Source organism: Mercenaria mercenaria, chromosome 15 (genome assembly GCF_021730395.1).
Source record: "Mercenaria mercenaria strain notata chromosome 15, MADL_Memer_1, whole genome shotgun sequence".
Taxonomy (NCBI): Eukaryota; Metazoa; Mollusca; class Bivalvia; order Venerida; family Veneridae; genus Mercenaria; species Mercenaria mercenaria.
In genome coordinates this window covers 22,686,130-22,713,255 of record NC_069375.1, presented here as the reverse complement: position 1 = coordinate 22,713,255, position 27,126 = coordinate 22,686,130, and the positions used below count along the sequence as shown (strand labels likewise).

General features: G+C 35.2%; 1 protein-coding gene across 1 annotated transcript; it reads right to left on the bottom strand.

Annotated features, from left to right (window-relative positions):
- Positions 1 to 11,757: 11,757 nt before the first annotated feature.
- LOC128548731 (pre-mRNA-splicing factor ATP-dependent RNA helicase DHX16-like) lies at positions 11,758 to 26,214 on the bottom strand. Its single transcript, XM_053524121.1, has 9 exons — positions 25,920 to 26,214; positions 17,840 to 17,986; positions 17,362 to 17,432; positions 16,012 to 16,198; positions 15,291 to 15,463; positions 14,683 to 14,846; positions 13,974 to 14,158; positions 13,048 to 13,239; positions 11,758 to 11,904 (listed from the first exon to the last, which is right to left on the bottom strand). Exons 1-9 carry the CDS (start codon positions 26,115 to 26,117, stop codon positions 11,758 to 11,760), a joined length of 1,464 nt encoding a protein of 487 aa, XP_053380096.1. The 5' UTR covers positions 26,118 to 26,214.
- Positions 26,215 to 27,126: the final 912 nt, after the last annotated feature.

Genomic DNA, 27,126 nt, shown 5'->3' with positions numbered 1-27,126 from the left:
TGTCACCACTTGCTGTACATGCTCATTGTTAAGATATTCCTATTGTCTGTGAAATACATTGAAGTTTAACCTGCTAACTTAGGGATGGACTGGGTACATTGTTCAATCTTGTGCCTTAAGTATTAATGGAGAAACGCCGTTTTGAACATTTTGAACATCCCACAGATCCTCTGTCTGGGAATGTGACACCACTAGCTATACATCATTTCAAAGGTACTTAAATTGTCTCTCAAACATATTTAGGCTCAACTTTCTATCTTAGGGATGCATGAAGAATCTTGTATCCGAAATATGAAAGGAGAAACGCCGTTTTTAGCATTTTGAACAGCCCACAGATATCCTTTCAGGGAATGTGACACAACTTCTTATACATCATTTTGCAGGTATCTATTTTGTCTTTCAAACGTATTGAAGCTCATGTTTCTATCTGGGGGATAAATTAGCAAAAACACTCAATTTTCTAGTTAAAGTCTGTTTTGGGCAATTTTGAACAGCCGACAGATACTCTTTCAGGGAATGTGACACCACTTGCTACACATCATTCTTCAGGTATTTATATCGTCTTTCAGATGCATTAAAGCTCATATTTCTATCTCTTGGGGAGGAATAAGTTTGATCATTCAATTTTCCACCTTAAGCCTTCTTGAAAAAAGCCGTTTGGAACACTTTTGAACAGTCCGCAGGTGTTCTTTCAGGGAATGTGACACCATTTGTGATACATCATTTTGCATGTATTTATATCGTCTTTCAGAAACACTGAAGCTAATGTTTCTATCTTGGGTATCAAATACGTAAATCATTCAATCTTTTACCTTATGTCTTCTTTGAGAAAGCCATTTGGAGCACTTTTGAACTGCCCACAGACCCCTTTTCAAGGAATGTGACACCACTTATAATATATCATTTGAAAGTTATTTATACTCTCTTTGAAATGCATTAAGGCCCAGGTTTCTATCTTGGGGATAAATTAAGTTGGTCATTTAATGTTCCGCCTTAAGTGTTCCTGGAGAATGCCATTCGGGGTATTTTTGAACAGCCCACATACCATCTTTCAGGGAATGTGACAGCACTTGCTATACATCATTTCAAAACTATTTATAGTGTCTTTTAAAATCGTTTAAGATGAAATTCCTATCTTGGGGATGACTTGGGTATATTATTCAGTCTTGTACCTTAAGTATTGAAGGAGAAAAGCCGTTTTGAACATTTTGAACAGCCCACAGACACTCTTTCAGGAAATGTGAGACCACTTGCCATACATCATTTTGCAGGTATTCATATATTCATTAAGATGCACTGAGATTCATGTTCCTATCTTGGGGATGAATTGATATATCATTCAATATTTGATGATTCTTAGAAAAACGTCGTTTGGAACATCTTGAACGGCCCACAGACTACTCTGTATTAGGGAGCGTGACACCATTTGTTATACAACATTTTAAAGTTATTTGTACTGTCCTTTAAATGCATTGAGAGCTAGGCTGCTATCTATCTTGGGGATGAATAAGGTAGATCATTCAATCTTAGATCTTTAGTGTTCATGAAGAACGCCGTCTTATTTGAGAAAGCCGTTCGGTGCACTTTTGAACAGCCTACAGACATTTTTTTAGGGAATGTGACACCATTTGTTATACATCATTTAAAAGGTATTTATACTGTGTTAAAAATGCATTAAGTGCCAGGTTCCTACCTTGGAGACGAATAAGGTAGATCATTCAATCTTCCACCTGAAGTGTTAATGGAGAACTCCGTTTGGAGCACTTTTGAACAGCCCGCAGACCCTCTTTCATGGAATGTGACACCACTTGCCATACATCATTTTTTAGGTATTTATATTGTCTTTCCGACGCATGGAGACTCATGTTTCTATCTTACGGATGAATAATGCAGATCATTCAATTTTCCATTTTATGTCTTCTTGGAGAAAAACTGTTTCTTGATATTTTAAGTAAATGAACACATTAAAAAGTTTACATTTCGTTACGACGTGTTTTTATTTCATTTGTAGGAAACACATACAGCATAACATATCCTTTTTCTTAGAGTTTGCGAAAAAATATCTCAAGGAATTTGGGGGGGGGGGCGGTAACGCCTTTTTTCAACAGTATTTCATTTTTTTTATGTAACGGCAGGCAGTTAACCTAATGAGTCTTCCTGGATTCTGTACTAGTACAAACCTGTTCTCCGCAAGTAAGTGCCAACTGTCCCACATGAATCAGAGGTTGGGGACTAATGATTTCAGAACACAGTGTCTTTTATCAAATCGCCACGGAGAACACACGGCCCGCACTAGGAACGAACTCACAATTCCCCGATCCGTAGATCGGCGCTCTCCCTGCAGGTATCTGAAGGAAGTATATTTTCGAAATGGTTTAGGTAAACAAAATGTATTATGCACACTGTCACTGTTATGTTTTTACCTGCAAATCAACTAATGTGTCGTATGTCTATTTTATAAAACGACCTGTAGGACATCAGCAAAATACTGTCAGATTCCTCTAAATTTGTTTCATTAATATTCATTTTTTAAATTATATACTTTGTGGTAATCACTTCCATTTGACACACAATTGTTATAAATGTCAAATATGCTATTGCAAACGACGTTTAAAGTTTGTTGCAAATGGCGTTTATAGTGCAAATGGCGTTAATAGTGTTGTGCAAATGGTGTTTATAGTGTTGTGCAAATGGCGTGATAAAGATAATCCTAGAATGAACATATTATTACATTATCAACCTGAAAATTCAAAGGCAAACGGATTTACCCAACAATTCACAAAATCTGAGAAAATTATCAAATAGACCTGCACCAGTTGTCATAAAGAAAATATATTTCTTTTGAAATTTGAAAGCAGTAATGGTGACTCGTTTCAAATGTCTTTTCCAATTAGATTTAAAACAACGCAAAAACATAAAAACTAAATGTTACCCTTATCTCACCTTCTTCATGTTTCAAAAAAATAATAACAGCAATAGCTGACCCTGAAAGACATAACCAAAGATGACAAAATCCGTATCAGGCCCGTGGACACCGTATATCATGTATCTGATAATGTTGAAATCAATGTTTAGTCCGTACCACAATCCTGTTAAGAAGTCAATGTGCTAAAATATAGTCTCTCTGTAGACAAGACCTACGTAGCGCCTCCCAGTAACTTTTGGCCACACATGACAAATGAACACCTGGATATTTCAAACAAAGAAAGTATTCCTGCAGACATGAAGCATGCAATGATCACTAGTTTGTTGTCATCCCGGGTATGGGTAAATAGTTTGTTGATGGTAAGAGGTGAGAGCAATGACACCCCAACAGAAACATAGGCATTAATATAGATGTGTTGGGCAATAACTTTTGAAGAAACCACAGCACCATAAATCAGTACCACTGAATGATCATGTGGTGTTGAGTCATTCAAGTCCCTAGTCCCTTCTTGGAGATACAACCTGCTCAGGGCCTCAACAGACCCTACCCTTAGCTACTTGAGATATCTCCTCCCATCATTACAAAGGTGAAAGGTATGGGGTGACATAATTAGTACTGTTCATGTATTATTTTGTGATTTCTTAAATTCATTTCATGATATTCGTAATTAACGTTGATACTATTAAAAACATTTCCTTAAAATAGTGTGTATCTAACATTATCACAAATTATAATTTAAGATTTTAAGATACCATAAAATGATTTAAAGAAAAATATGCCCGTATTATACATGGCCGTGTAGGTATGGGTTCTGGTTATCAACTGAGACAATGTTCGAATACCTTGGATAGCTGTAGGGTTCGGGGTCATGTAGGGTCACCATTTGGTATTCTAAGTTCCTATTTTTTACCATATCTAAGAGGTTTTAGACAGGGTTCGAGCCCCTATGCCAGTGATATACATACATTGGCGATCATAGCTTCCGGTTTGTGAAAAATGGCGGTGTTTTTCAAACCAGTGTAAAAACAAACATGTTTTAGTTACAAAAACCCGATTTCCAATGGATCTAAGCTTTAAATTAGACGTATGAAGTGCCTTAAAATAATGATGGAACGGATAGTGTGAAAAGTATTCGACACATTGAACGGTATATTTGACTTTTTGATTTCAAAATCAGCTAAATGCCGCGCGGCCCCCCGCGCCAGCGTAAAAAACGAAACCGTAATAAATCGTCACCTGGCGAGAAACCAACAAGTAAAAAACATAAAACTTGCCTTGTTGGCGCAGACAGTAAAGAGAGTGACAGTGAGGGAACTATCTACTTTGATATTGAAGAATCTGATTTAGACTCTAATTGTAGTTTTTCTGTTGAATCAACGCCATTACAGTCCAAAATGGCGCCCACTTTCTCTAAAGAAGATTTAAAAGAGATTGGTGCAACAATTGTGGAACAAATTAAATATGATCTTGTGAGAGAAATTAAAAATGAACTTCAGCTGGAAATTAAAAAGCTATGTGAAATTGAAACTGCAAAACTGCACGAGAAAATATCCTCTCTCCAAAGATCTAACATGGAACTTTCCACGAGCTTGAAGGCCACACAACTTGAACTAGACGAACTAGAACAATATGGTAGAAGAATGTGCCTTAACATCTCCGGCATACCAGGAGACACCCACACTGCATCAGAGGATGTTGAGGCGAAAGTGATAAAACATGCTAGCGACGTGGGTATCGAACTCACAAGTAATGACATAGATAAGTGCCATAGGGTAGGAAAGCCCAAGGGAATTACAAATCGTACTGTCATAGTGAAGTTTACTAATTCCAAGGCTAGACAAAGGGTGTACGCAGCTCGGAAAAGAATCGGCGATGGAATATTCGTCCAAGAAAATTTAACCCGCTTCCGAGAGAAACTCAGCTACGAAGCTAGGCAGCTTGTCCGAGCAAAACAACTTTCAAAGACTTGGATTGCTGGTTGCAAAGTTTTTGCTTCGTTGCCAGTCTCTAATCGAGTTATTCACATTAAAGACATGTCAGTGATTGAAGCTATACAGGAGGATAAAAACGTTTAAAAAGACTGAATTGAACTGTCACATCATCAGTGTTTATCAACAAAAGTGTACTACTTTCTGACCTACTGTGTCATAGTTATTTAGTGCATGAATAAATTCAATAAGCTGATAGATCTAAATCTACTTACATGACGATGTGATATCACCTGTCTTCTGTTAATCCTAGCAGAGACACAAAAGTTATAATCCATCCTATTGTTTTACTTGTAACACTTTATTAATAATTCCACCATTTATGTATTTTTTTTACCGTTTAGCTTCATGAGTTATTTATTATTTGATGTTTTTTTTTCTTTTTACCAGTCTTTAATATAACACTTTGCAATACATTACTATAAACCGCGTAATACAGATAAATACTCGTATTCCCGCACGCTTTCCACAGTTTATATGTAATTTGGTCCGTCTTCTGAAGTTTTTAGTACATTGACAGGATTGTTTTTGTTGCCAGATATTGTCAAATACACATAACGATAGTTTTTTAATAATTGCGCGTAAGTGTAATGAATTAGATCATTTTTAAAGTTGATACACTGATGTCAAATTATTCTTTGAAATGTCTACTTCATAAACTGACCTGCCACACAAAGGTCATTTACCTGTTGGGTAAAATAGTAAAGATTTTCTATTACCAAAACGTAGGGGTGTATGATGTTCATTTTGCGTGTATTTATTATGTATTTATTGAATGGTTAATCCTGTAATCACATGCAGTCCACCTATAGTCAGATATGTATCAATCGCTAATAAACAGGCGGACAACCTTTGTCAAAGGTCATTAAACTGTAAACAAACGCCGTTGAATAATGGTCGACAAAAATAAAGGTGAAATCTATATTGCCTTATATTTTGAGCTGTTTCTAGAAATTGGTACAGCTGAGTTTCGAAACTGTCGTATGAGTACTTTTTATGAAAATGCCGATGTTTTTTGTCTGTATAAAATAGTTACAAGAGTCAGTAGTACTAACTTCATGCGTACCAATATTGATATCTTGTTATGTAAGTTATGTGTATGCACAATTTATTTTATATAGCTGCCGTTTATTACACTCGCAGCGCCAAGCAAAGCAAATTTCTAGGCACTTGAGGTACACTGCCTAAAATCACATGATAATACTAATTAAGAAGAATAATATATTTAGTATACAATCTATATCGCAACGGGTATTTTCCGGTTTAACATTACTGTATAACAATAGCTATTTTTGACAGTGGCGGTATACACTGTCTACGGGGAATAACCTAAAGAGATCTTGTTATGTGTATATATGGTTTATCTCTCTTGTAAAAACTTGAATTTTGTTATATCATGAAGCTTGAAATTTGTCATGTAGTTTGTTAGTGAAATTGCTGCAGCCGTTATTTCCAGCTATATCTTTTTTGTTTTTGTCTGTCAGCAAAGTCTACATGTTTTCTTGCCAACAGTACGGACTTTATCCCTATTTCAGTCTTGTTTAATATACTTAGTTAAAAAAGTAAATATTTTCTTACTACGTTTTTTTTTTGTGTTGTAAGATCTTTGTTGTCACAAAATGATTGATTTGCAAAACTTATTAATGATAATGAAGCTCGACTGTCTTATAACTCCTTTTTGGGTATATCTATCATAGTCACTGTGTCAGTTATTTTTGTTTGTCTATTAATTTGTTTGTGTTCCAATGATTTGTGTAACTTTATTTTCTTAAATGTGTTGATCCTGTTGGAAATTGTAAACATGTATATATATATATATTTTGTGTGTGTAGTTTCCTCGTTTGTATATGAGATGCTACCGATGTTTGTTTATCTTTGCTGCTCCCTTCTGTTGAGTGTCTGCTCTGACTTTCTTTCATTCACCTTGCCCAGATTACACACGCATGAAATAGCCCTGTGGTCTCTCTCCTTGATCAATGACGTGATTTTATTCCCCATTAGGTAATGACTTAACTTCTTGGAGAGCGGCGGTGGGGCTATTTAACTGTAGAGGACTAAGGATTGCGAAATTGAATTTTATATATTACCCATTTAAATCTGTGAATGCTTTTGTAACAAGAAGCTTACAATATCTGAGATTAATAATCGTTACCGTACTGCAGTTCAGGCCATACATCAATTTCGTTATTACATATTTAGTATGTTTTGACATTTTTCTAGTTCTTTCGCACACAGAAAATAATCACACACCTTACTTTAACGGTTGTAATACAACTCTAGAATTATTTTATTCCAATATCTATTATATACTGACCCTAATTAAATTGTTACTATTATCAGGAGATGTTGAGTTGAACCCTGGTCCGGATGAGAACTCGAATCACTGTTTATCAATACTCCATCAAAATATACGTAGCATACGACATAAATTAGAATATATTTCAGATAATTTCTTAGATTTCGATATTTTATGCTTCACTGAAACTCATTTGTGTGCCGAAGTAAATAACGACAGTTTACAATTAGAAGGTTTTGATACAATGTTTCGTAAAGACAACACCTCTTATTCTGGGGGATATCTAGTCTACCTTTCATCCTTTTTGAGGCCAAAAAGAATATTAGAATTAGAAAATATATTACCTGAATCTCTTTGGATAGAAATTAAAGATCGTAACAATACTTTCCTTATTGGCACTATTTACAGACATCCTCATTATACTGTTGATTTTTGGGACAGATTGGCTGTATGTATTGATAAAGCTACCGAAATATCAAATAACATTGTTCTTGTTGGAGATGTAAATGAAAATCAACTTAGTGACACCAATACAAAATTAAACGACTTGCTCATGAATATAACATGACTAATTTTATTACAGAAGCAACTCGCGTCTCAAATAACTCTAGTACCTTAATCGATCCTATAGCCGTTTCAAATGGCATTTCGGTGTTTCAGGCCGGTATTTTAAAAACAGAAAATTATATAAGCGATCATTACGGTACATATGTACATATTGAAATTAACCTTCAAAGTAATATACCTTTTAAAAGAAAAGTATGGAATTATAAACGCGCCGATTTTGAAATGTTTAATAATCTGATACAAACAACTGAGTGGTCCTTTTTATACGACAATACTCTTAATAACGCCTGCGACTCCTTTGTTAGCAAATTTCTAGAATTAGCAAGAACATGTATACCGTCATCTTTTGTTACTGTCCGTCCTAACGACAAGCCTTGGTACAATTCAGAGATACGTAAAACCTCGCGACAACGTGATCGGCTGAAAACCACCGCAATTCGTTCCGGAAAAGATTCTGATTGGCACAAATATAAATGTACACGCAAAAAAGTAAATAATATGATAAAACATGCAAAAGAGCTATTTTACAGTAATATAGAATTTACCTTGAATGACCTCACCAACACAGACCCGCGTCAATATTGGAAAATTGTTAAAATGTTAGTCAAAGAAAACTCAAAAGGAAGTAACATTATCCCAACTCTTATAAATAATGACCAAAGTTTTTCTGTGTCTGATACTGAAAAGGCAAATACTCTGAATAATTATTTTGTGTCTATTTCAAATTTAGATGATTCGAATGTTTCTCTTCCATCTTTCATTGCCAAGACAGACTCTTTGCTAAATGATATAACAATTTCAGAACAAGATATATTTGATGTTATTTCTAACCTGCAATTAAACAAAGCGTCTGGACCCGACGAAATAAGCCATCGTATGTTAAAAGGAACAGCATCCACAGTTAAAAAACCACTTACTATTCTATTTAACAGGTCCGTACAAGAAGGCATTTACCCAAACTGTTGGAAACAAGCTAATGTTATGCCACTTTTCAAAAAAGGAGAAAGTAACACCCCATCTAATTATAGACCAATCTCTTTAATCAGTTGTGTAGGTAAAGTCATGGAACGTGTTATTTCTAAATACATGCACAATTTTTTAATGTCAAACAATTTAATATACAAAAGTCAATCAGGGTTTCTACCAGGACATTCCACAGTTTTTCAACTCATAGATATTTATAACCAAATCTGCAAATCTTTTGACGAAAAAAAGCAACATGTATAGTCTTTTGTGATATATCAAAAGCATTTGATAGAGTTTGGCATAAGGGTCTTATTTTTAAACTTAGACAACATGGCTTTTCAGGCAAACTAATTGACTGGATTACTCACTATCTTTCAAATCGCAGCCAAAAAGTTTTCGTTAATTCCTCTTTCTCAGACTCTAAAGAGCTTAAAGCTGGTGTTCCTCAAGGCTCAGTGTTAGGTCCTCTTCTCTTTCTAATATACGTTAACGACATCGCAGATTCACTTATAAGTACGACACGATTATTTGCAGATGATAGTTCTCTAGCCGCTTCGTCTTCCGATATACACGAAATTGAACTTTCTCTAAATTCTGACCTTATAAAAATATCAGAATGGTCAAAACAATGGCTGGTTACATTTAATCCTACAAAAACAGAAGCTATGTTCTTTTCCCTCGCGCGTAGACAATGTCCTAATCTATTATTTGAAAATACTCAGTTAAATTTTGTCGATTATCACAAACATCTTGGCATAACACTCTCTAAAGATGGATCTTGGCACGAACATATATCTAATATTGTAAAGTCGGCAGCAAAAATTCTAGGATCTATGAGAGCGCTGAAATTTAAACTTAGAAGGCACACCTTAAACAAAATCTATATAGCTTACTTGAGACCAGTTCTAGAATATGCCTCTGTTGTTTGGGATAACTGTGCGAATTATGAAAAAGATCAATTAGAAAAGATTCAACTTGAAGCAGCGCGTATTGTAACTGGGCTAACGCGTTCAGTATCAATAGAAAGACTTCTTAACGAAATTGGATGGGTTTCTCTTTCTGACCGCAGAAAAATACAAAAATTAATTTTAATATACAAAGGAAAAAATGATGATCTTCCAACATATTTACTAGATTTATTTCCATCGATCGTGAATGACTCAAACCAGTACAATTTAAGAAACAATGCCGATTTTGAAACTTTAGCTAGGCGTATTGAAATTTACTCCCAATCTACTATTCCCTCTGCAATAAAATTATGGAATGATCTGAACATTGAAACTCGTCAACTACCAACTCTTTCGGCTTTCAAAAGTAAACTTAAAGAAATTTTCAAGCCTCCACAATTCCCTACTTTTTACTTAATTGGTGACAGACGATACTCTGTGTTTCATGCTAGGATACGAAACAAGTGCAGTAATCTAAACGCCGACTTGTTTAATAATCACATCAGAGAAAATCCAAACTGCGACTGCGGATCCGAAACGGAAGACGCAGAACACTATTTCTTTAAATGCACTCGTTTTTCACATCAGAGAAGAGAACTTTTTACTAAAACAAGATTATTTCACCCACTAAGTGTCAATAAGCTTTTATATGGCAATGATAATATTTCTATAGAAGATAACACTACTCTTTTCACAGAAGTTCAAAACTATATCAAACATACAAGACGTTTCGACAGTACATAATGTATTTCTTATGTCCTCTTGTCATTATTACATTACTTTGGGACAGGATGTTTGTCATTACTGGGTAGACACTCGGGGATATAGAGCAGCATATATTTCTTTTTCTTTTCTTCTCTAGCTCAACTATAATTATTACAACCATAACTTGACTAATACTAAAATTTATTAATTATCATTGTGTAATTATTATCATAAGTACTATTATTGTTATCATTTTGTTACTACATCACCGTGTAATTATTATCATAAATACTATTATTGTTATCTTTTTGTTACTACATCATCGTGTAATTATTATCATAAATACTATTAGGGTTATCATTTTGTTACTACATTGATATCATCATTATAATATTTCCCTTCTTCTTCTTCTTCCTTTTCTTCTCCTTCATCTTTTTATCTTTGTAGTTATTATCACTATCATATATCTTTGTATAAGGAATGCTTAATTAAACTAATACACTCGTTCATTTTTCATTTGCTATTAATGTTACGCACTTGGGAAGGGCTGACTTCTAATGTTGCAATAACTTGTAGCCCAACCCATTTGCTTTTGTTACTTATTATGTATATGTGCTATGTATTATGTGTTCAGAAGCAATAAAATATGATTAAATCAAAAAAAAAAAATATACATATATTATTCATTGTCATGTAGGTGGGAGTCCTGGCTATTGACTGAGACCATGTTAAAGTATCTGGGATTGCCCTAGAGGTCAGGGCAGGTCATCTATGGCTACAAGGTATGGTTCGAAACGGCTTTTTGACCAGGTTTAAAGATTTTCGACCCAGCTGGATCACTTTTGACTTGTACCAATTTTATGCAATGTCAACTAGGTACGGGTCCTGACTACAGATAAAGACCATGTTTGAACCCCTGGGTGTGCCATAGGTGTCAGGGGAGGTAATACATGGAGGTACAGTATTGCAATTTAAACTAATGACACGAAGTTAGATTATGACCCGTGTTCGAGTCTCTGCAAACCAGGTACCTACCTATACCATATATAAATATGTTTGCAGATGTCTTAGTTTTACGTTTAAGCTACTTAAAAATCCATATGATGCCATCAAAGCTCAGGACAGGTACCAGAAAATGACCAAAGTTGTTATATGCGGTGGAGTGCTGACCAAGACTAAGCTGAGTTTTCAGGACTGTCTTGACTGCTCTGAAAAGTTCATATTTTGACAATGCAAGCAGACTTTGACCTATAACCTTGACCCCTAGCAGACTGGATTCGAACCCGACTTGGCCTGTTTTCTCTAGGTACTGGCATGTCCTTTGCAATAAGGTATCATCATTTATTAAAATTTGACATCAGGTTATGAAGATATGTAAAATGTGTATTCAAATCTAACCTCATTTCCAAGTTTGAATCCCATTTCTTCTGCCACTCTTGCTGCTACAGACATTGCTGCCACTCGCCTCGGCTGTGTACATCCAACCTTCATACCATCCTTACAATAACCCTGTAAAACAAATTGAAAACTGCTTCATTATATATTCAAATATATATGTGTGCTATCAATCAATTTAAAAATTCATCAATTATCTTCTTTATTAACAGTTCATATCTTATTTTAACAACCTGCCAGTATAATTCTGATCTTGAAATTGTTAGGCCAGTTACTTTTCATCTCCAAAATATCCCTAAATACACAGTGATTCATTTTGAAATCTGAAGATACGAGTCCATGGGATTCACATATTTTGAAACAATGAGTCCCAGCCAGTGAGTAATGAGTCAAAAAAGGACTCAATATAAAAATTATATATCATGAAACAGCAAGTCCCAAATTTGAACTGTTTGCTTTTTCACATCCTGTACATTGTATATTGGTTGACTGATTAATTGATTTAATAGGTTTTACATCCTATATATCTGCACCAGAACTGAACTAAACAGGATGAGGAGAAAAAAAAAGCTGTTAAAAGTTGTATTTTGAAAGTTTTTGTTCTTTGCAGCTTTGTTCATACCGTTCATTTTTATCTTGTCAGTACAGATTGTTCAGTACATATAATCTTCACTTTCGTCATAGTGTAACCACGAATAAAGAGTGAGCCATTTAGAAACAAATTTTCTTTTTTTCTTATCTTGATTTTCCGACGTGCTCGCAGCCGCTGCTTCATTTTCTATTGAAATGCTCACTTCTTCAGTACCCGACGATTCACTCAAAGTTAGACCAAAAAAAAACCGGAATGTTTTTGCTGTTTGGGATCTAACTTCTGCTGTTTTTTTCAACGGCATCGTCAGATTGTTAAAATATTTTGGACGAAATATCCGGGTACTTTGGAAACAATACTCCCAAACATAAAATAAATGACTGTCACCGATTGGTTAAAAAAATCACTACTGTCCAATCAGAATATGCTTTACAAATCGAACGGTGATAAGGTAGTTTTGACGCATGAAAATTATCCACGAAATCCGTTCTACTTTTTAAACAATTATAGGAAGTAAAAGAAGGTACACATTATGTCAGTGAAATTGTTTGCGTCCCGCGGCTGCACACATTTCAAATTATCGCGTCCCCGGTGAAAAATATGCGTCTTTGACGCAGGACGCGCGGCAAAATGAATCACTGAATACAATAAGCATTTGAGAAACTTACAGCTTTATAGAGATATTGAGGTATTTGTGTAGTTTTTCCTGACCCAGTCTCTCCCTCTATAATGAGGACCTGAAACTGTTCCACAGCCTCCAGTAAACCTTGTTTAAATGGATATATAGGTAAACTTTTCTGTGTTTCTTTAATTGATAATTTTTTCTTCTGTGATTCAGACATCTCTTGCTCTTTCTTGCCCTGAAAACAAAACCGAAAGACTAACATAAATGTCCGAATAAAAGGGCAAGCTTGAAATTAATTTTAACACTCCAGGATCCAAGCTTATAAAGCTGAGTTTGTAAACCAGTCATAGAATGCAACATTACCATTGGTCAATTTCAAGCTTATGCTCAGCAACACCCAATCAGATGCTGGAGATTTAAGACTGGTTTCCAAACCCAGCTTAATGACCTTGGACCAAGTATCCGACTGGTTGTTTTAGGAGCAAAGTCTTGAAACTGACTAAAGGCAAAGGTTGCATGATGAAAAATGCTAACAAACTCAGTTTTATCTATAATCTTGAGCATATACATTTTAAATCTTTAAGAATTCTGAGAACAAAACATTGATGTCGAATCTCTTCAGTTTTAATGCCAAAACAGATGCCTGCTCTAGACAGACTTGGATGCCACTGTCAGCTAGAGATTGCTTTCTTGGACAAATGAGAAGACCTTGATAACGCAAACAATGTCAGAATAAATGTGGATCATGCGTCTTTTAAGACTAACAATGAATGCCAGTAAATTTATACCAAAGGCACAAATTAAAAAATTAACTTAAGTCTATTTAATTTGTACAAAAACAGTTTACACAAATCACTTTAACCATGCTGTCTAAATGAAACACACAAGAACATTCAATTTTATGACTAATTGCACTATCATCTATAATAATGAGCACTATTATCTATGATAATGAGTTAAAAATCTAACTTTTTCAGTGATGGTACCCGGCATCTGTAAGGCTTGAACAAATTCAATCTCCTCGTCCATGATTACATCGTATTCTTTCACTTTGTTTTTCTCTTTAGCTTTTTGTTTGGAATCTTTGGCCCCAAATGACATGAGTGCTGCCCCAACATGCTCTTCCTCCCATTTCAACTGTTCAGAATTTGGGCCTAAAACACATAATATAATTATGTATTGTACAGAGGATATTTGTTCGTATCAGTGTAAGAATGAAATAACTTTCACTGGGAGAACATCAGATGCAATGTTTTCAAGAGTGGCACAGCCACAGGTAAAAATTTAAAATATAATGTTCATAGGTGAAACCAGTTTAACTAGCATTACATGCTCATTGGGTAATGTCACCCTCCATATCATGACTTCATAAAGTTAATATTGGAAAAAAGTTCATTCTTCAAGAATTTTAGATTTTAGATTTTTTATGTTTTTATACATATTTATAATCTGTATATTCAATGACGTATATTTTGGATATATTTTCCAGCATTATTTATCAGTCATACAGATAGTTCCTGAGATTTTAAATATTTTATTTTCCTTGACAGAAGTTGCAACCATTCTGGGGATCGAAATTTTAGATATATAGCAGGGATAGTTAACAAAATCAGAAAAAAAGGTAAAGGTCTAATGACACATGTTATACCTTTCACAAATGTAAATATTACAAGGTTACCTTTGGGTCCCTCATCCTCGAAGTATTTATCGGACGGTTTATCATCTTCCTTAGGTATAAAGTATCTGTTGACCTTCTCCATATCACCAGCTGACTTGTGCTCCTTCGCTAACTTCAGCACCTTCTTCTTATACTCCAGCTCACGTTTCTCCTTTTCTGTAAGCCTGAATTAGTGTTTCAAAAATTAATGACCACATTAAAAAAAACAAAGTCTGGGGCAAACATAAAGGTCTACAATTTTGACTGCATAAAAAATGAGCGTAGAATCATGAAACATACCAATAAATATCAGTTAAGCCTCAAACAATCTATTAGGCTTTGAAGAATTAAGACCTACATTGTTATAATATACTATGTATCTTACTGCAAAGTATATTATCTAATACAGCTAAGATACTACAGCATTCTATATCAGATTATCACTGAACTTTCTATACTAACATACCAAGCACATGTACATGAAATGTAAGCCTTATTAGCATTGTCACAGTCTATTCCTTTCTTATATTGTTACTATTCTTTCCATACGTACGCAAGCTGAGTACATGTGTAATCCAACACCAGGACAATTCTTTTAAGGTTATAAAAATCTAGTAAAAAAAACTCACTTTTGATCTCCAAATAAATACTCTTCATCAAGAACATCAGCCTCCAATTCCTCCAATTTGTCAACATGACGTTTCTTTAAATAATCCCGCCGTGACTTCTTACGTATCTCTGGCATAATCTTCTTACGGTCCTCTGTTTCCAAATGCAGTCTTTTCTTTGCTTCTTCATAAGCCTATTCAATTAAACATTTAGAATATTGTATGAAATACTGTCTTCATTCATTTTTTTTGTTGGCTTTAACGTCGCACCGACACAATTATAGGTCATATGGCAGCTTTCCAGCTTTGATGGTGGAGGAAGAAGGTGCCCCTCTGTGCATTATTTCATCACCAGCGGGTACCTTGGTAGAACCATCGACCTTCAGTAAGCCAGCTGGATGGCTTCCTCGCAAGAAGATTTCAACGCCCCGTGTGAATCCACATTGGTGAGGGGCAAGTGATTTGAAGACAGCGGCCTTAACCACTCTGCCATGGAGGCCCCTGTCCTCATTCAATAAATGTATATAAGAACTCATATGAGCGCTTGTATAACAGGTCAAGTAAATTGCTAATATTTGAACAGAAAATGTTTTCATGGTTATCTGCATACATGTTGAATAAGTGCTGTTCAGTAACATAAGTGATCAGACAATGTATCTATTCAACCTTTTGACAAATTAACACTTAGATACACAAAATTTTCACCATATACATATTTACCTACAAGGGCAAATTTGCTTACCTTTTTTTCAGATTTAGACATGACATTACGAGTTTTTCCTTTGTCTTTTTCTTTCAGTCTGTCAGCAAATGCATCTCTTTCCTCCAAATCTTTCTGTCTATCATCTTCCATTCTCTCATACTCATCTTCTGAACTTTCATCAACCGTTTCCTGCCTCCGGCTTTGCTTACGCTTTACAACACTTTCTCTGAAGGAAACAATTGCAGTCACTGAGCTTTTTCTTTTTTAACATTTAACCAGTAGATTCCTTTTAATAAATGAATGTTAATATTAAGTTCTTGATTTTTTTCAAGAAAATGCCAACAAGAAAAATAATGACTAAACCTTACAAAATATAATTGTAGAAAACATTAACAGTTACCTTAAGACATTACATCAATTCAAAGAAGTGGCCAGTTCAAAGTCAGTTTCATATAAAATACCTATCCCTAACTTTCAGATCTTGTCCCATCTAGCACTTAAGCCTACTCCTTCCTTTCATATCATGTCACATCAAGCACTTACCCATCACTTTCAGATCTTGTCACATCAAACACTAACTCCTTCCTTTCAGATCTTGTCTCATCAAGCACTTATTCCTTCCTTTCAGATCTTGTCACATCAAGTACTTATCCCTCACTTTTACATCAAGCACTTAGCCCTCATTTCAGACATTGTGACATCAAGCACATACCCCTCATTTCAGACCTTTTCACATCAAGCACTTTACCACTCATTTTAAGGCACTGTCACATCAAAATCTTACCCCTCATTTCAACCTTATCACATCATGCAGTTACCCATTACTTTCAGATCTTGTCACATCAAGCATTTACCCTCATTTCAAACCTTGTCACATCAAGCCTTTACACTTCGTTTTCAGATCATGTCACATCAAGTGTTTACCCTCATTTCAGATCTTGTCACATCAAGCATTTACTCCTTACTTTCTGACCATGTCACATCAAGCACTTACCCCTTAATTTCAAATCATGTCACATCAAGCAAATACCCCTCACTTTCAAATCATGTCACCTCAAGTACTTATTCCTCACTTCCAAATCATGTCACATCAAGCACTTACCCCTCACTTTCAGATTTTGTCACATTAAGCACTTACCCCTCACTTTCAATTCATATCACATCAAGCACTTACCCCAACTTTCAATTCATGTCACATCAAGCACTTACCTCTCATTTTCAGATCTTGTCACACCAAGCACTTACCCCTCACTTTCAAATCATATCACATCAAGCACTTACCCCTAAGTTTCAAATCATGTCACATCAAGCACTTACCTCTCATTTTCAGATCTTGTCACACCAAGCACTTACCCCTAACTTTCAAATCATATCACATCAAGCACTTACCCCTCACTTTCAGAACTGCTCTCTTCCTTCCTCTTCCTGAGGTGACGAGAAGCCTTATCTGTCTTTGATCTCTGACAAAGAAAAATAAACATATTAACCTTTTTATATATTAAATAAATGTTCAGCAATGGATGATAAAAGTACCAAAGAAAAAAAAAGAAGTAACTATTTCTATTTAATTTGTTATTGTTTAAATGACTTCAAGCTATTTCAACTACATATATATCAAAACTTAAAAGTAAAGCTCATTAACAATAGTATTGCAATACCAATCATAATGTAACAAACAAAAATCTTTTATATCTGCAGCACACATGATTTTTACATTTATTTGTTTCAGACTTTTGTGTTCAAGAATACTGGCATATAATACATGAAGGAATGTATAGATTTCCTGAATGCCTGTAAATTCATTGCTTGTTTTGCAATACAACTTATACATGTACTGTATTCTTGTTTGATAGCTGAATATTGATACCTTTGAGGGTTTAACAAACTTTTCTGGCTCATCATCATCATCATCATCATCAGACAGCAGTTGGTAAGTTTTATTTTTCTGTTGTTGTTCTAACACGGCCCTGGTGTGAGCTTTACCTGCACTCTCCCTAACAGCTGCGTGTGGTACCTATAAAATGTATATAACATATTGTAACACATTTCTTGGAATGATATGTTACATTGTATCATAATAATCACTACCCTGGTATTCATTCTCTGTTCAAAGGACAGGAATCATGGTTTTTAGTTCACTCATTTGGGTATCAGCATGTCACTATGAAATTCACAGATGTAGTTTAAAGTGAAGGGAATACTTTCACACAACCAACGTATTACATGATAAATACTTTAAACGTAACCAATGCAACACAACTAATGCAGATGTAACCCAAGGAACCTTTCTGTCAGATTATTTCAAGTTACTTTTAGCACTGTCCACCATGTTGTTTTTACAAATCATAAATCACTTCAGTAATCTTGGTCCAGGGTCCTCCAAGGGTCATTTCTAAGGTAGTATTTTCAAAACAGGACCAACAGTTTAGGAGATTTTTAGCTCTGGCTTCCGTTTTTTTTTACAAAACAGAATAATTTGAATACTTTTTGTACTGGGTCACCCAAGAAATACTTGTTTGTATTTATCTAAAACTCAGGTCAGCATCAACAGACATGTGCATATAAGCCATGCAAGTAAAATAGAATGGGAGTGAAAAGTGCAGTAAAAGCCTTGCAAACTTACTTTTCACCTGTCAGGGTGTTCAAAAAAGATGATGGTTTGTTTTGCCACCATTGTAAACCAGCAGAGTATTATACAACACTGAAAACTCTTCAGTTGGCATTTAATTCTTCCTTGTTTTTATATAAAAATACATTTTCAAAGTTTTTATCAATTTTACTGTAAATGATGCTGTACCTTTACATTTGAATAGTGTTCCCTTTATTTATGAAATGCATAAAATGACGTAGTTGGACCAGTTCAAAATGGTGGAAGTAGATATTGTTAACTTATTATTGTTGTAACTTTGTACTGTTTTGGACCATCACTATATTGGGGTGGGGGGGAACGATTCAGTTTTAAAGGAAAAACATGATTTATTAGTACATTTTGTTTAAAATATAAGTAACTGATTTTTAAACTGCCTTTTTATTTTTGAAATAGCAGAGCTTTCCGCACCTTGAAGTTGTTCCTACAGGGTCGCATCAGTCAGAGTTAGACATGTGAAAAAGAAACAACAAAAACATATTCTAGCTAATACTGTAAAAGTTTTAAAAAAATATGTGTTTTGTACTGTTCCCCCCTACTATGTATCAATATCTATGTGTGCAGTTTATGGAACACCATTTAGAAAAATGATGTCAATGTCTTTGGACACTGTTGGCCTTCACTGGCTTCAAATTAGTGACTGTGTTAACTGAAAATGGGAATCTTTCACATAAAAGTCGAATGGGGGTGCTGCCCATGCTGATGCATCTGCCATTCTATTCTGATTGTTTAATATATCTTCATCTGCTCCACAACTAATACAACTGTGGTCTGATCCCAATCAGTGACCTTTTTTCTTGAACTTGATTTAAAGTACATATTTTTTCTTTAAAAAAAATCAGGTATACTGCACAATTATCTTAGAATATAAAATCATTGCTGTATTTCTCTGAAGTTCTGTTTTGTGGTCAAGTTATTTACTTAGATTGTTTAAGTAGCTCTATACTGCCTGTGACTAAATTTACCAATGTATGTTAAGGTCAAAGCCCAAATCTGAAGGGGTCAAGACATATGTTCCCTCCCAGCCCCACAGTCCATACCATTTCTGCAGGTAGAAACGAGTAACAAACAAGGGTGACTCAAAATAGCCTGACATGATATGAAATAGCCATGTGCATGGAGGTCAGGACAATTTAGATATTCTGCAAAGACCAAAGTAGGGAATATTTTATAAATCAGAGAATGTCTGAAAACAAAACAAAAAAAAACACCAAAAAAATAAATAAGTTTCCTACTGACATGCAAAGAGAAGCCTATAAACCCACTATCACTACACTTCTCCCCCTTTATCTTTCAGTGCTCATTAGCTCTCAAGAATAACCCTACAACATACCAACTTCTGACACCAGTAATGTGAACCTTGAGAAAATACAGAGGTACCGGTACCTACTTTTGATCAAACCCAGACCTACATTGTACTCAGGTATTCTGAACCAGTTTTGCATATCAATCAAAAATGGACTAATGCTTCAACATGTACAATATCGTTTATACATATGCATGAATAGATTGTTTAATTGCTAATAAAAAGCTATTATCTAAATTTTACTTTACGTAATATTTAAATTTTTGCCGAACTCCCTGACCTCAGCTATTTCCAGTCATTTCCGGGTATTCCGAATCACTATGGCCATTATTCATTTCTACCTTTAGATGTTTACTAGTTTTAAAATGAAATGCTCTTCAGAATGACAGAAAAACTTTAGGATAGGTAGATCACACAAAATACTTATTTTTAATTAAAACATATGACCATAATGAAAGCTGTATTTATTTATTGCTACAGTTTCACCAAATAAAATAAAGAGATATGTCAATAAAGTTCATCAATTCCCCTGCTTATTAAATGACAAATAATAAATTTAAATCAATACTTTGTTTAAAATGTTTTAAAATGCAACTTACATCCTCTGAAACCATTGTCCAAATCAGTTAAACAGGTCAAAAAGGAAAAATGATTTAGATCTAGTCTATTTAACATTTTCATATTCGACCAAAGGATTTCCTAGAAAAGACTGGTTGATAAAATGATCTCCTTGATTTTTACAGGCTTTCAAGCACTATTTGGCAAAAAATTAGGGCTAAAATTAGGGCTATTTCTGCTAAAAACTAGGGCTTTTGTTTGTTTGTTTGTTTTGGGTTTAACGCCGTTTTTCAACAGTATTTCAGTCATGTAACGGCGGGCAGTTAACCTAACCAGTGTTCCTGGATTCTGTACCAGTACAAACCTGTTCTCCGCAAGTAACTGCCAACTTCCCCACATGAATCAGAGGTGGAGGACTAATGATTTCAGACACAATGTCATTTATCAAATAGTCACGGAGAACATACGCCCCGCCCGAGGATCGAACTCACGACCCTGCGATCCGTAGACCGACGCTCTACCTACTGAGCTAAGCGGGCGGGCTAAAAACTAGGGCTATTTTTGCTGAAAATTAGGGCTATTTTTGCCAAAAATAAGGGCTAAATTAGGACTAGGTGCCCACAGGCAACATGTCGAGCCGGCCTTTTGACCATATATATTGTTGCTTTTCATCATCATCGTGCCCGGATCCAGTAATATTTGAATGGGGGGAGCACCAGTTTAGAAACAAGAGCTGCCGGAGGACAGCAATGCTGGACTATTCAACAGCCTTGTCGATTGAATGAATACGGAAGTCGAAAAAGGGACATAATTTAGTAACAAGAGCTGTCGGAGGACAGCAACGCTCGACTATTCAACAGCCTTGTCAATTGAATGAATACAAGTTGAAAAAGGGGCATAATTTTGTAAAATGCAAAGTAGAGGTATTGAACCTCTGTACTGCATGTCATATCATGACAGTGAACAAGTGTGTGAAGTTTCAATCCTTTCCAATTTGTGGATACTGAGATACCAGCTTACATACAAAAACTTAACAAAAAAGTGCTAAGTCAAAGGGGCATAATTTTGTAAAAATGCCAAGTAGAGTTATGGGACCTTCACAGTGCATGTTAGATCATGACAGTGAACAAGTGTGTGAAGTTTCAATCCATTCCAATTAGTGGATACTGAGATATCAGATTACATACAAAAATTTAACCAAAAACTGCTAAGTCGAAAAAGGGGCATAATTTTGAAAAAAAAGAGAGTAGAGTTATGGGACTTGCTTAGTGCATGTCAAATCATGATAGTGAACAAGTATGTGAAGTTTCAATCCATTCCCATTAGTAACTACTGAGATACCAGCTTACATACAAAACCTTAACCAAAAATTTCTAAGTCGAAAAAGGGGCATAATTTTGTAAAAAAGCAAAATAGAGTTATGGAACCTGTGCAATGTAGATCAGTTCATCACAGTGAATAAGTGTGTGAAGTTTCAATCCATTCCCACAAGTGGTTACTGAGTTACCAGCTTACATACAAAACCTTAACCAAAAATTTCTAAGTCGAAAAAGGGGCATAATTTTGTAAAAAAGCAAAATAGAGTTATGGAACCTGTGCAATGTAAGTCAGTTTGTCACAGTCAATAAGTGTGTGAAGTTTCAATCCATTCCCACAAGTGGTTACTGAGATACCAGCTTACATACAAAACCTTAACCAAAATCGGGACGCGGACGCGGACGCAGACGCATGGGCGAGTGCAATAGCTCACTATTCTATGAATAGTCGAGCTAATAAAAAAGCAAAACAGGGTTATGGAACCTGCATAGTGCTTATCAGCTCATGTCAGTGGACAAGTGTGTGAAGTTTCAATCCATTCCCATTAGTGGGTACTGAGATACCAGCTTACATATAGGAATTAAACCAGAAACCCCTAAGTTGAAAAAGGGGCATAATTTTGTAAAATGCGAAGTTGAGTTATTGACCCTTTGCATTGCATGTCATATCATGACTGTGAACAAATGTGTGAAATTTCAATCCTTTCCCATTAGTGGATACTGAGATACCAGCTTACATACAAAAACTTAACCAAAAATTTCTATGTTGAAAAAGGGGCATAATTTTGAAAAAAAGCAAAATAAAGTTATGGGACCTGCTTTGTGCATGTCAGATCATGACAGTGAGTAAGTGTGTGAAGTTTCAATCCATTCCAATTAGAGAGTACTGAGATACCAGCTTACATACAAAACCTTAACCAAAAAATTCGAAGTCAAAAAAGGGGCATAATTTTGTAAAAAAGCAAAACAGAGTTATGGAACCTGTGCAATGTAAGTCAGTTTATCACAGTATATAAGTGTGTGAAGTTTTAATCCATTCCCACAAGTGGTTACTGAGATACTGAGGTACTGGAGGGGTACTCCTCCCAATCTGGTGGGGGGGGGGGGGGGGGGGTCAGGTGGTTCTCCCCCTGGAAAATTTTGAAATACAGGTATGAAATGCTGGATTGTAGTGCATTTTTTGGTCAAAATTTTGATGTGTGGGAGGGGGTATCCCTGTAATGTAATTTTAGGGAGGTGAGGGGACTCCCCCACTGGAAAATTTTGAAATACAGATATGAAATGGTGGCCTCTGGTGCATTTTTTATCTAAATTCTGAGGAACTGGAGGGGTAATTTCTTATAATATGAGGGGGGTCAGGGGGTTCTCCCCCTGGAATTATTTTAAATAAAGGTATGAAATAGTGGCCTCTGGTGTGTTTTTGGGCATAAATTTTGAGGAAACATTATTTCTTTGCCAATATAGTTTGGTGCAACTTTGATGATTATAGGTCACTTCTTTGGGGCCAACTTGGGGGCGGGCCTGATCATTCAATGAAGTATATCTATGTTTCATGAAGCTAGGAACTCATGGAAACCGATAGAAGCATCCTCAGTAAATGAATCTTAATGAATCTTAAAGAATATTAATTTCAATAAATTAACTGGATCATTATATATGCATAACTTGGTGCAAAAAAAAATAAGTTAGTAGAAATTACAAAAAATTAGGGATAATCTAAACAAATAAGGGCTTTTTTAGGAATTTGGCCCTTTCTGAGTGTTTTTTTAGGAATTTTAGGGAGGCCTGAAAAAATTAGGATTTTTTTAGGAATTTAAATCAAAAATACTGACATTATGCAATAAAATGTATTATTAAATAAGATTCAAAGCAAAATCAAGAAATTTAGTGTCAAAAGAGTAGGTGCGTGGACAACTGCAAGACCCAACAACCCGCGAAATCGTCGGCCGCTCACCTCATTTTGCATTAAAAATGGCGGACCAGTAAGTATGAATTTAACGGTAAAATACGGGGTTTTTGGAAGGGAAGCAACTACTGGCTGAAAAATCAATACACACCTGCAAGAGTTCGGTTGGGTGGAAGAAAGTTTAGCAAAAATTAAATGGAAACTACAACAATTTAATGGTAAATAATCGGGAATTTAGTTGAAATTTAGGTCGAATATATACTGTGGCAACCATTTGTTTGATGATATATCTGTTTTTTGCGCATATTGAGTGATAGCAGAGCTACCGGCGCCGCAAAGCGGCGCCGACAGCGTCGCATTACGGTTAGACGTATGAACAAGAAAACGAATAGAGAGATCTAACTGTGTATACTATCGAGTTGAAAATTCGTGGTACTTTTTGGAATCGGTGTTGTTCGGATTTTTTCATGTGCACTATGCACATAGTAATTAGTCAGTAAAGACGTCAGTAGACGCTTACTGTTTACGGTTGACAAAAGCGTCTCGCTTACTGCTTTGAATATTGAATAAAAATGTAAATGCGCATTTGATAATAAAAAATTAGTGCTAAATACGTTTTCTACGAAGAAAAAAGAAATAAAATACAATATTTTCATGTTGAAACGACTTTTGTCACGCTGCCATTACCGGACTTAATTATATATACTTATGTTTGTCATAATGACGTCATAACTATACATTGGTGTAGTGGTTAGTGAGTTCGCGTTGGAAACCAGAGGTCGTGAGTTCGAACCTCACCTGGACCAGATTTTTTTTTATTCCTTTTTTATTTCAATTTTTTTTGTATTATTATGAGTTTTGAAAATATTGTATAACTAAAGTCATTGTGAAATTCAACAAGTGTTTAGTTTTGATGTCAGGTTCCAATGTAGTGCCTGTGCAGTAGTCAGTAGACATAACTTAAAAAAAAAAGAAAGCTTTAGGATCAAAATATACAGGCATTGAAATGTGAAAAGAAAATAATGCTCTTTTCCCCGTTCGCATATACATTTGTATTTCATCCGTTAGCTTTAAAATCACTGACCAGAGTTGATAAAAAAAAAGCTAAAATTATTGGCGATGAATCGAGAATTTCGGCAAACACTGTTTTTCTCTAGGTAAAATACTAATCATTAATTTTTAAAAATTGCTAGTATTTTGGGTTTAAAACAAGCTTTGTATGGTCATGTAAATGATTGTAATTTTCCCATACCAGGCGTCTATTATAGCAGTGTTTTTGACTGAAAGCTGGACACAATCATTCTTCCTTTCAGAAAGAACCAAAATTTGACAATAATGACATTTAAAAGAATTACAATTATAGTCATTTCCAGGATTACGTAAATTCTAATTTCTATTAACTTTGGAATTGAAACATTAACTTTTTACATTAAGTCCTCATTGCCAAACATTCACACGCAAAGAGACAGAATTCCTTCGGCTATTGTCCTAATGAGATTCTGTTAGGTTTGAAGCTTTTCAATTTGAAGGAGTTATCATTTGTGACTGGTTTCCAGTATGATAATAATTTAAGTAAAATTGTTGATGCACTACGTTTTAAAACAGAAATTATTCAAATACGTTTTTTTTCTTTTCGTGCAGATGTTAATCTATATCCAACTTTCTTTTACAGAATATCTTTCGAGTATTTCACATGTCAAGAATTAAATTTGATGCAGTCTAAAACATACATTCAGAAATCATGAATTATCATTAATCAATACTTATAATTTAAATAGATCTAATTTAAATAGAACATAAACTTCCTAAACGAATCCATAATTCCAGACAATTCCAACACTACTCCTTTAATTTTTAAGGGGCACTTGTGATTTTTCAAGGGAGCTCTGCCTTTAGGTAGCACCTAATTTCATATTAAATTCACGTTTTACGCTTTGGTGAATCTTCGACGTATCAAACGTAACCGGTACTTGGCTGATGTCAGATGCGTTTCGTGCGTTATTTCGGCAAATGCTAAGGGATCGAAACCACATGAAGGGTCGAATTGACAAGAAGTAGGCATATCAGTATATTTACAGATATCAAGATAATCTGTAAAATTTTACCACTTTCCTAGACCTGATAAAACCATTAAACAATCATACAAAATGGTCATTATCGCATCCCCAATGTTTAACAGATGAACGACAATTACACTAAATCAAGTGAACAAACCTTATGCCACAGTTCATTAGAAAAGCTCACGACATTCTGATCAACATCAATAGTGCCCGTATCTTTCAATTTCTGGATATATTCGTCTTGAGATTTAGCTTTTTGTGCAAGACCTATCAAATACTGAGCAATATATTTGTCTGATATTCCAAGAATATCATGTAGTTTATCGTTCACCCAAGTTTCAAGCGTAGACATAACTACACTTTACAGTAAACCGTAAAAAACTTGTGACAACTTTCGACTGTCAAAATTTCATGGAGGCCGCCATTTTCTACGTATGCCCAACGAAATAGACAAAAATCGATGACGTCATGACAAAGCGGGTACAGTGGCTAAAATCCAGAAAACGTACGGGCGATATGTCCGGTAACAATGTAGAGGCATTGTGAAGCAAGTTCTACATCTTATATTTATTACTCTCGACACCTCATTCCTGATGGAATCAATTGCCACAAGCATAAGAGAGAAAAAGAGCCAGTTTCCCTTTTAGTGTTGAGCACCAAGAAAGGGAGCTACCGGGTTACTGGTGATGCGTTAACGGTTTGGAACTGGGTTTTGAAGTAAGATTTTTCTGAAAGATTAATCTTTTGCCGATAAGGCGGCCAACCATTGATAAGGAAATATTGTTTTGAAAAAAAATACGGACCTGGAAGCAATGCACATGTCAAACTGTTCTTGATCACCTTTCTCATGGCTCATTGTCACAGGAGCAAAATTTTTTTCAAAATGGCTTGTTGTCATTTTTCCCCTAAGAAAACATTATAATTGTAGTAAATTTAAGTGCATATGGCTCATGGATCCATACTGTATCCTAGGTACGTTACTGCCACCTGTGGGCCGGGGTGGCTTACATAAAACATGACAATGCCCCTATAATTGCCCGATGCACTTGTAAACGCAAATACGTAAATCAACGTAAATACATGTACATGTAATACCCTATAGATTTACGCGTACACGTATCAAAAGAATGTGTGCATCTATATTATTACGCGTGCACACATATTCTAGCTTGCACCAAAGAACTATAAAAATAAATGTATTTTTATACTTCTTTGCTTGTACTTACATACATGCATGCACCAATACATTTAGAAATGCACCGGGCAAATATAAATGGCAACGTTTAATTATACAGGTGCACGCGTAATACATGTAACAAATGCATGTATACATACGCGTTCACGTCCATATGTGCAAGTAC

Excerpts from the sequence above, each read along its gene's own strand:
- LOC128548731 (XM_053524121.1), bottom strand. The coding sequence starts at position 26,117 with ATGTCTACGCTTGAAACTTGGGTGAACGATAAACTACATGATATTCTT. Across the intron at positions 17,433-17,839 it reads AGTTTGTTAAACCCTCAAAG|AGATCAAAGACAGATAAGGC; the intron begins GTATCAATATTC and ends TTTCTTTGTCAG. Across the intron at positions 16,199-17,361 it reads AGCAGTTCTGAAAGTGAGGG|AGAAAGTGTTGTAAAGCGTA; the intron begins GTAAGTGCTTGA and ends TGTTTCCTTCAG.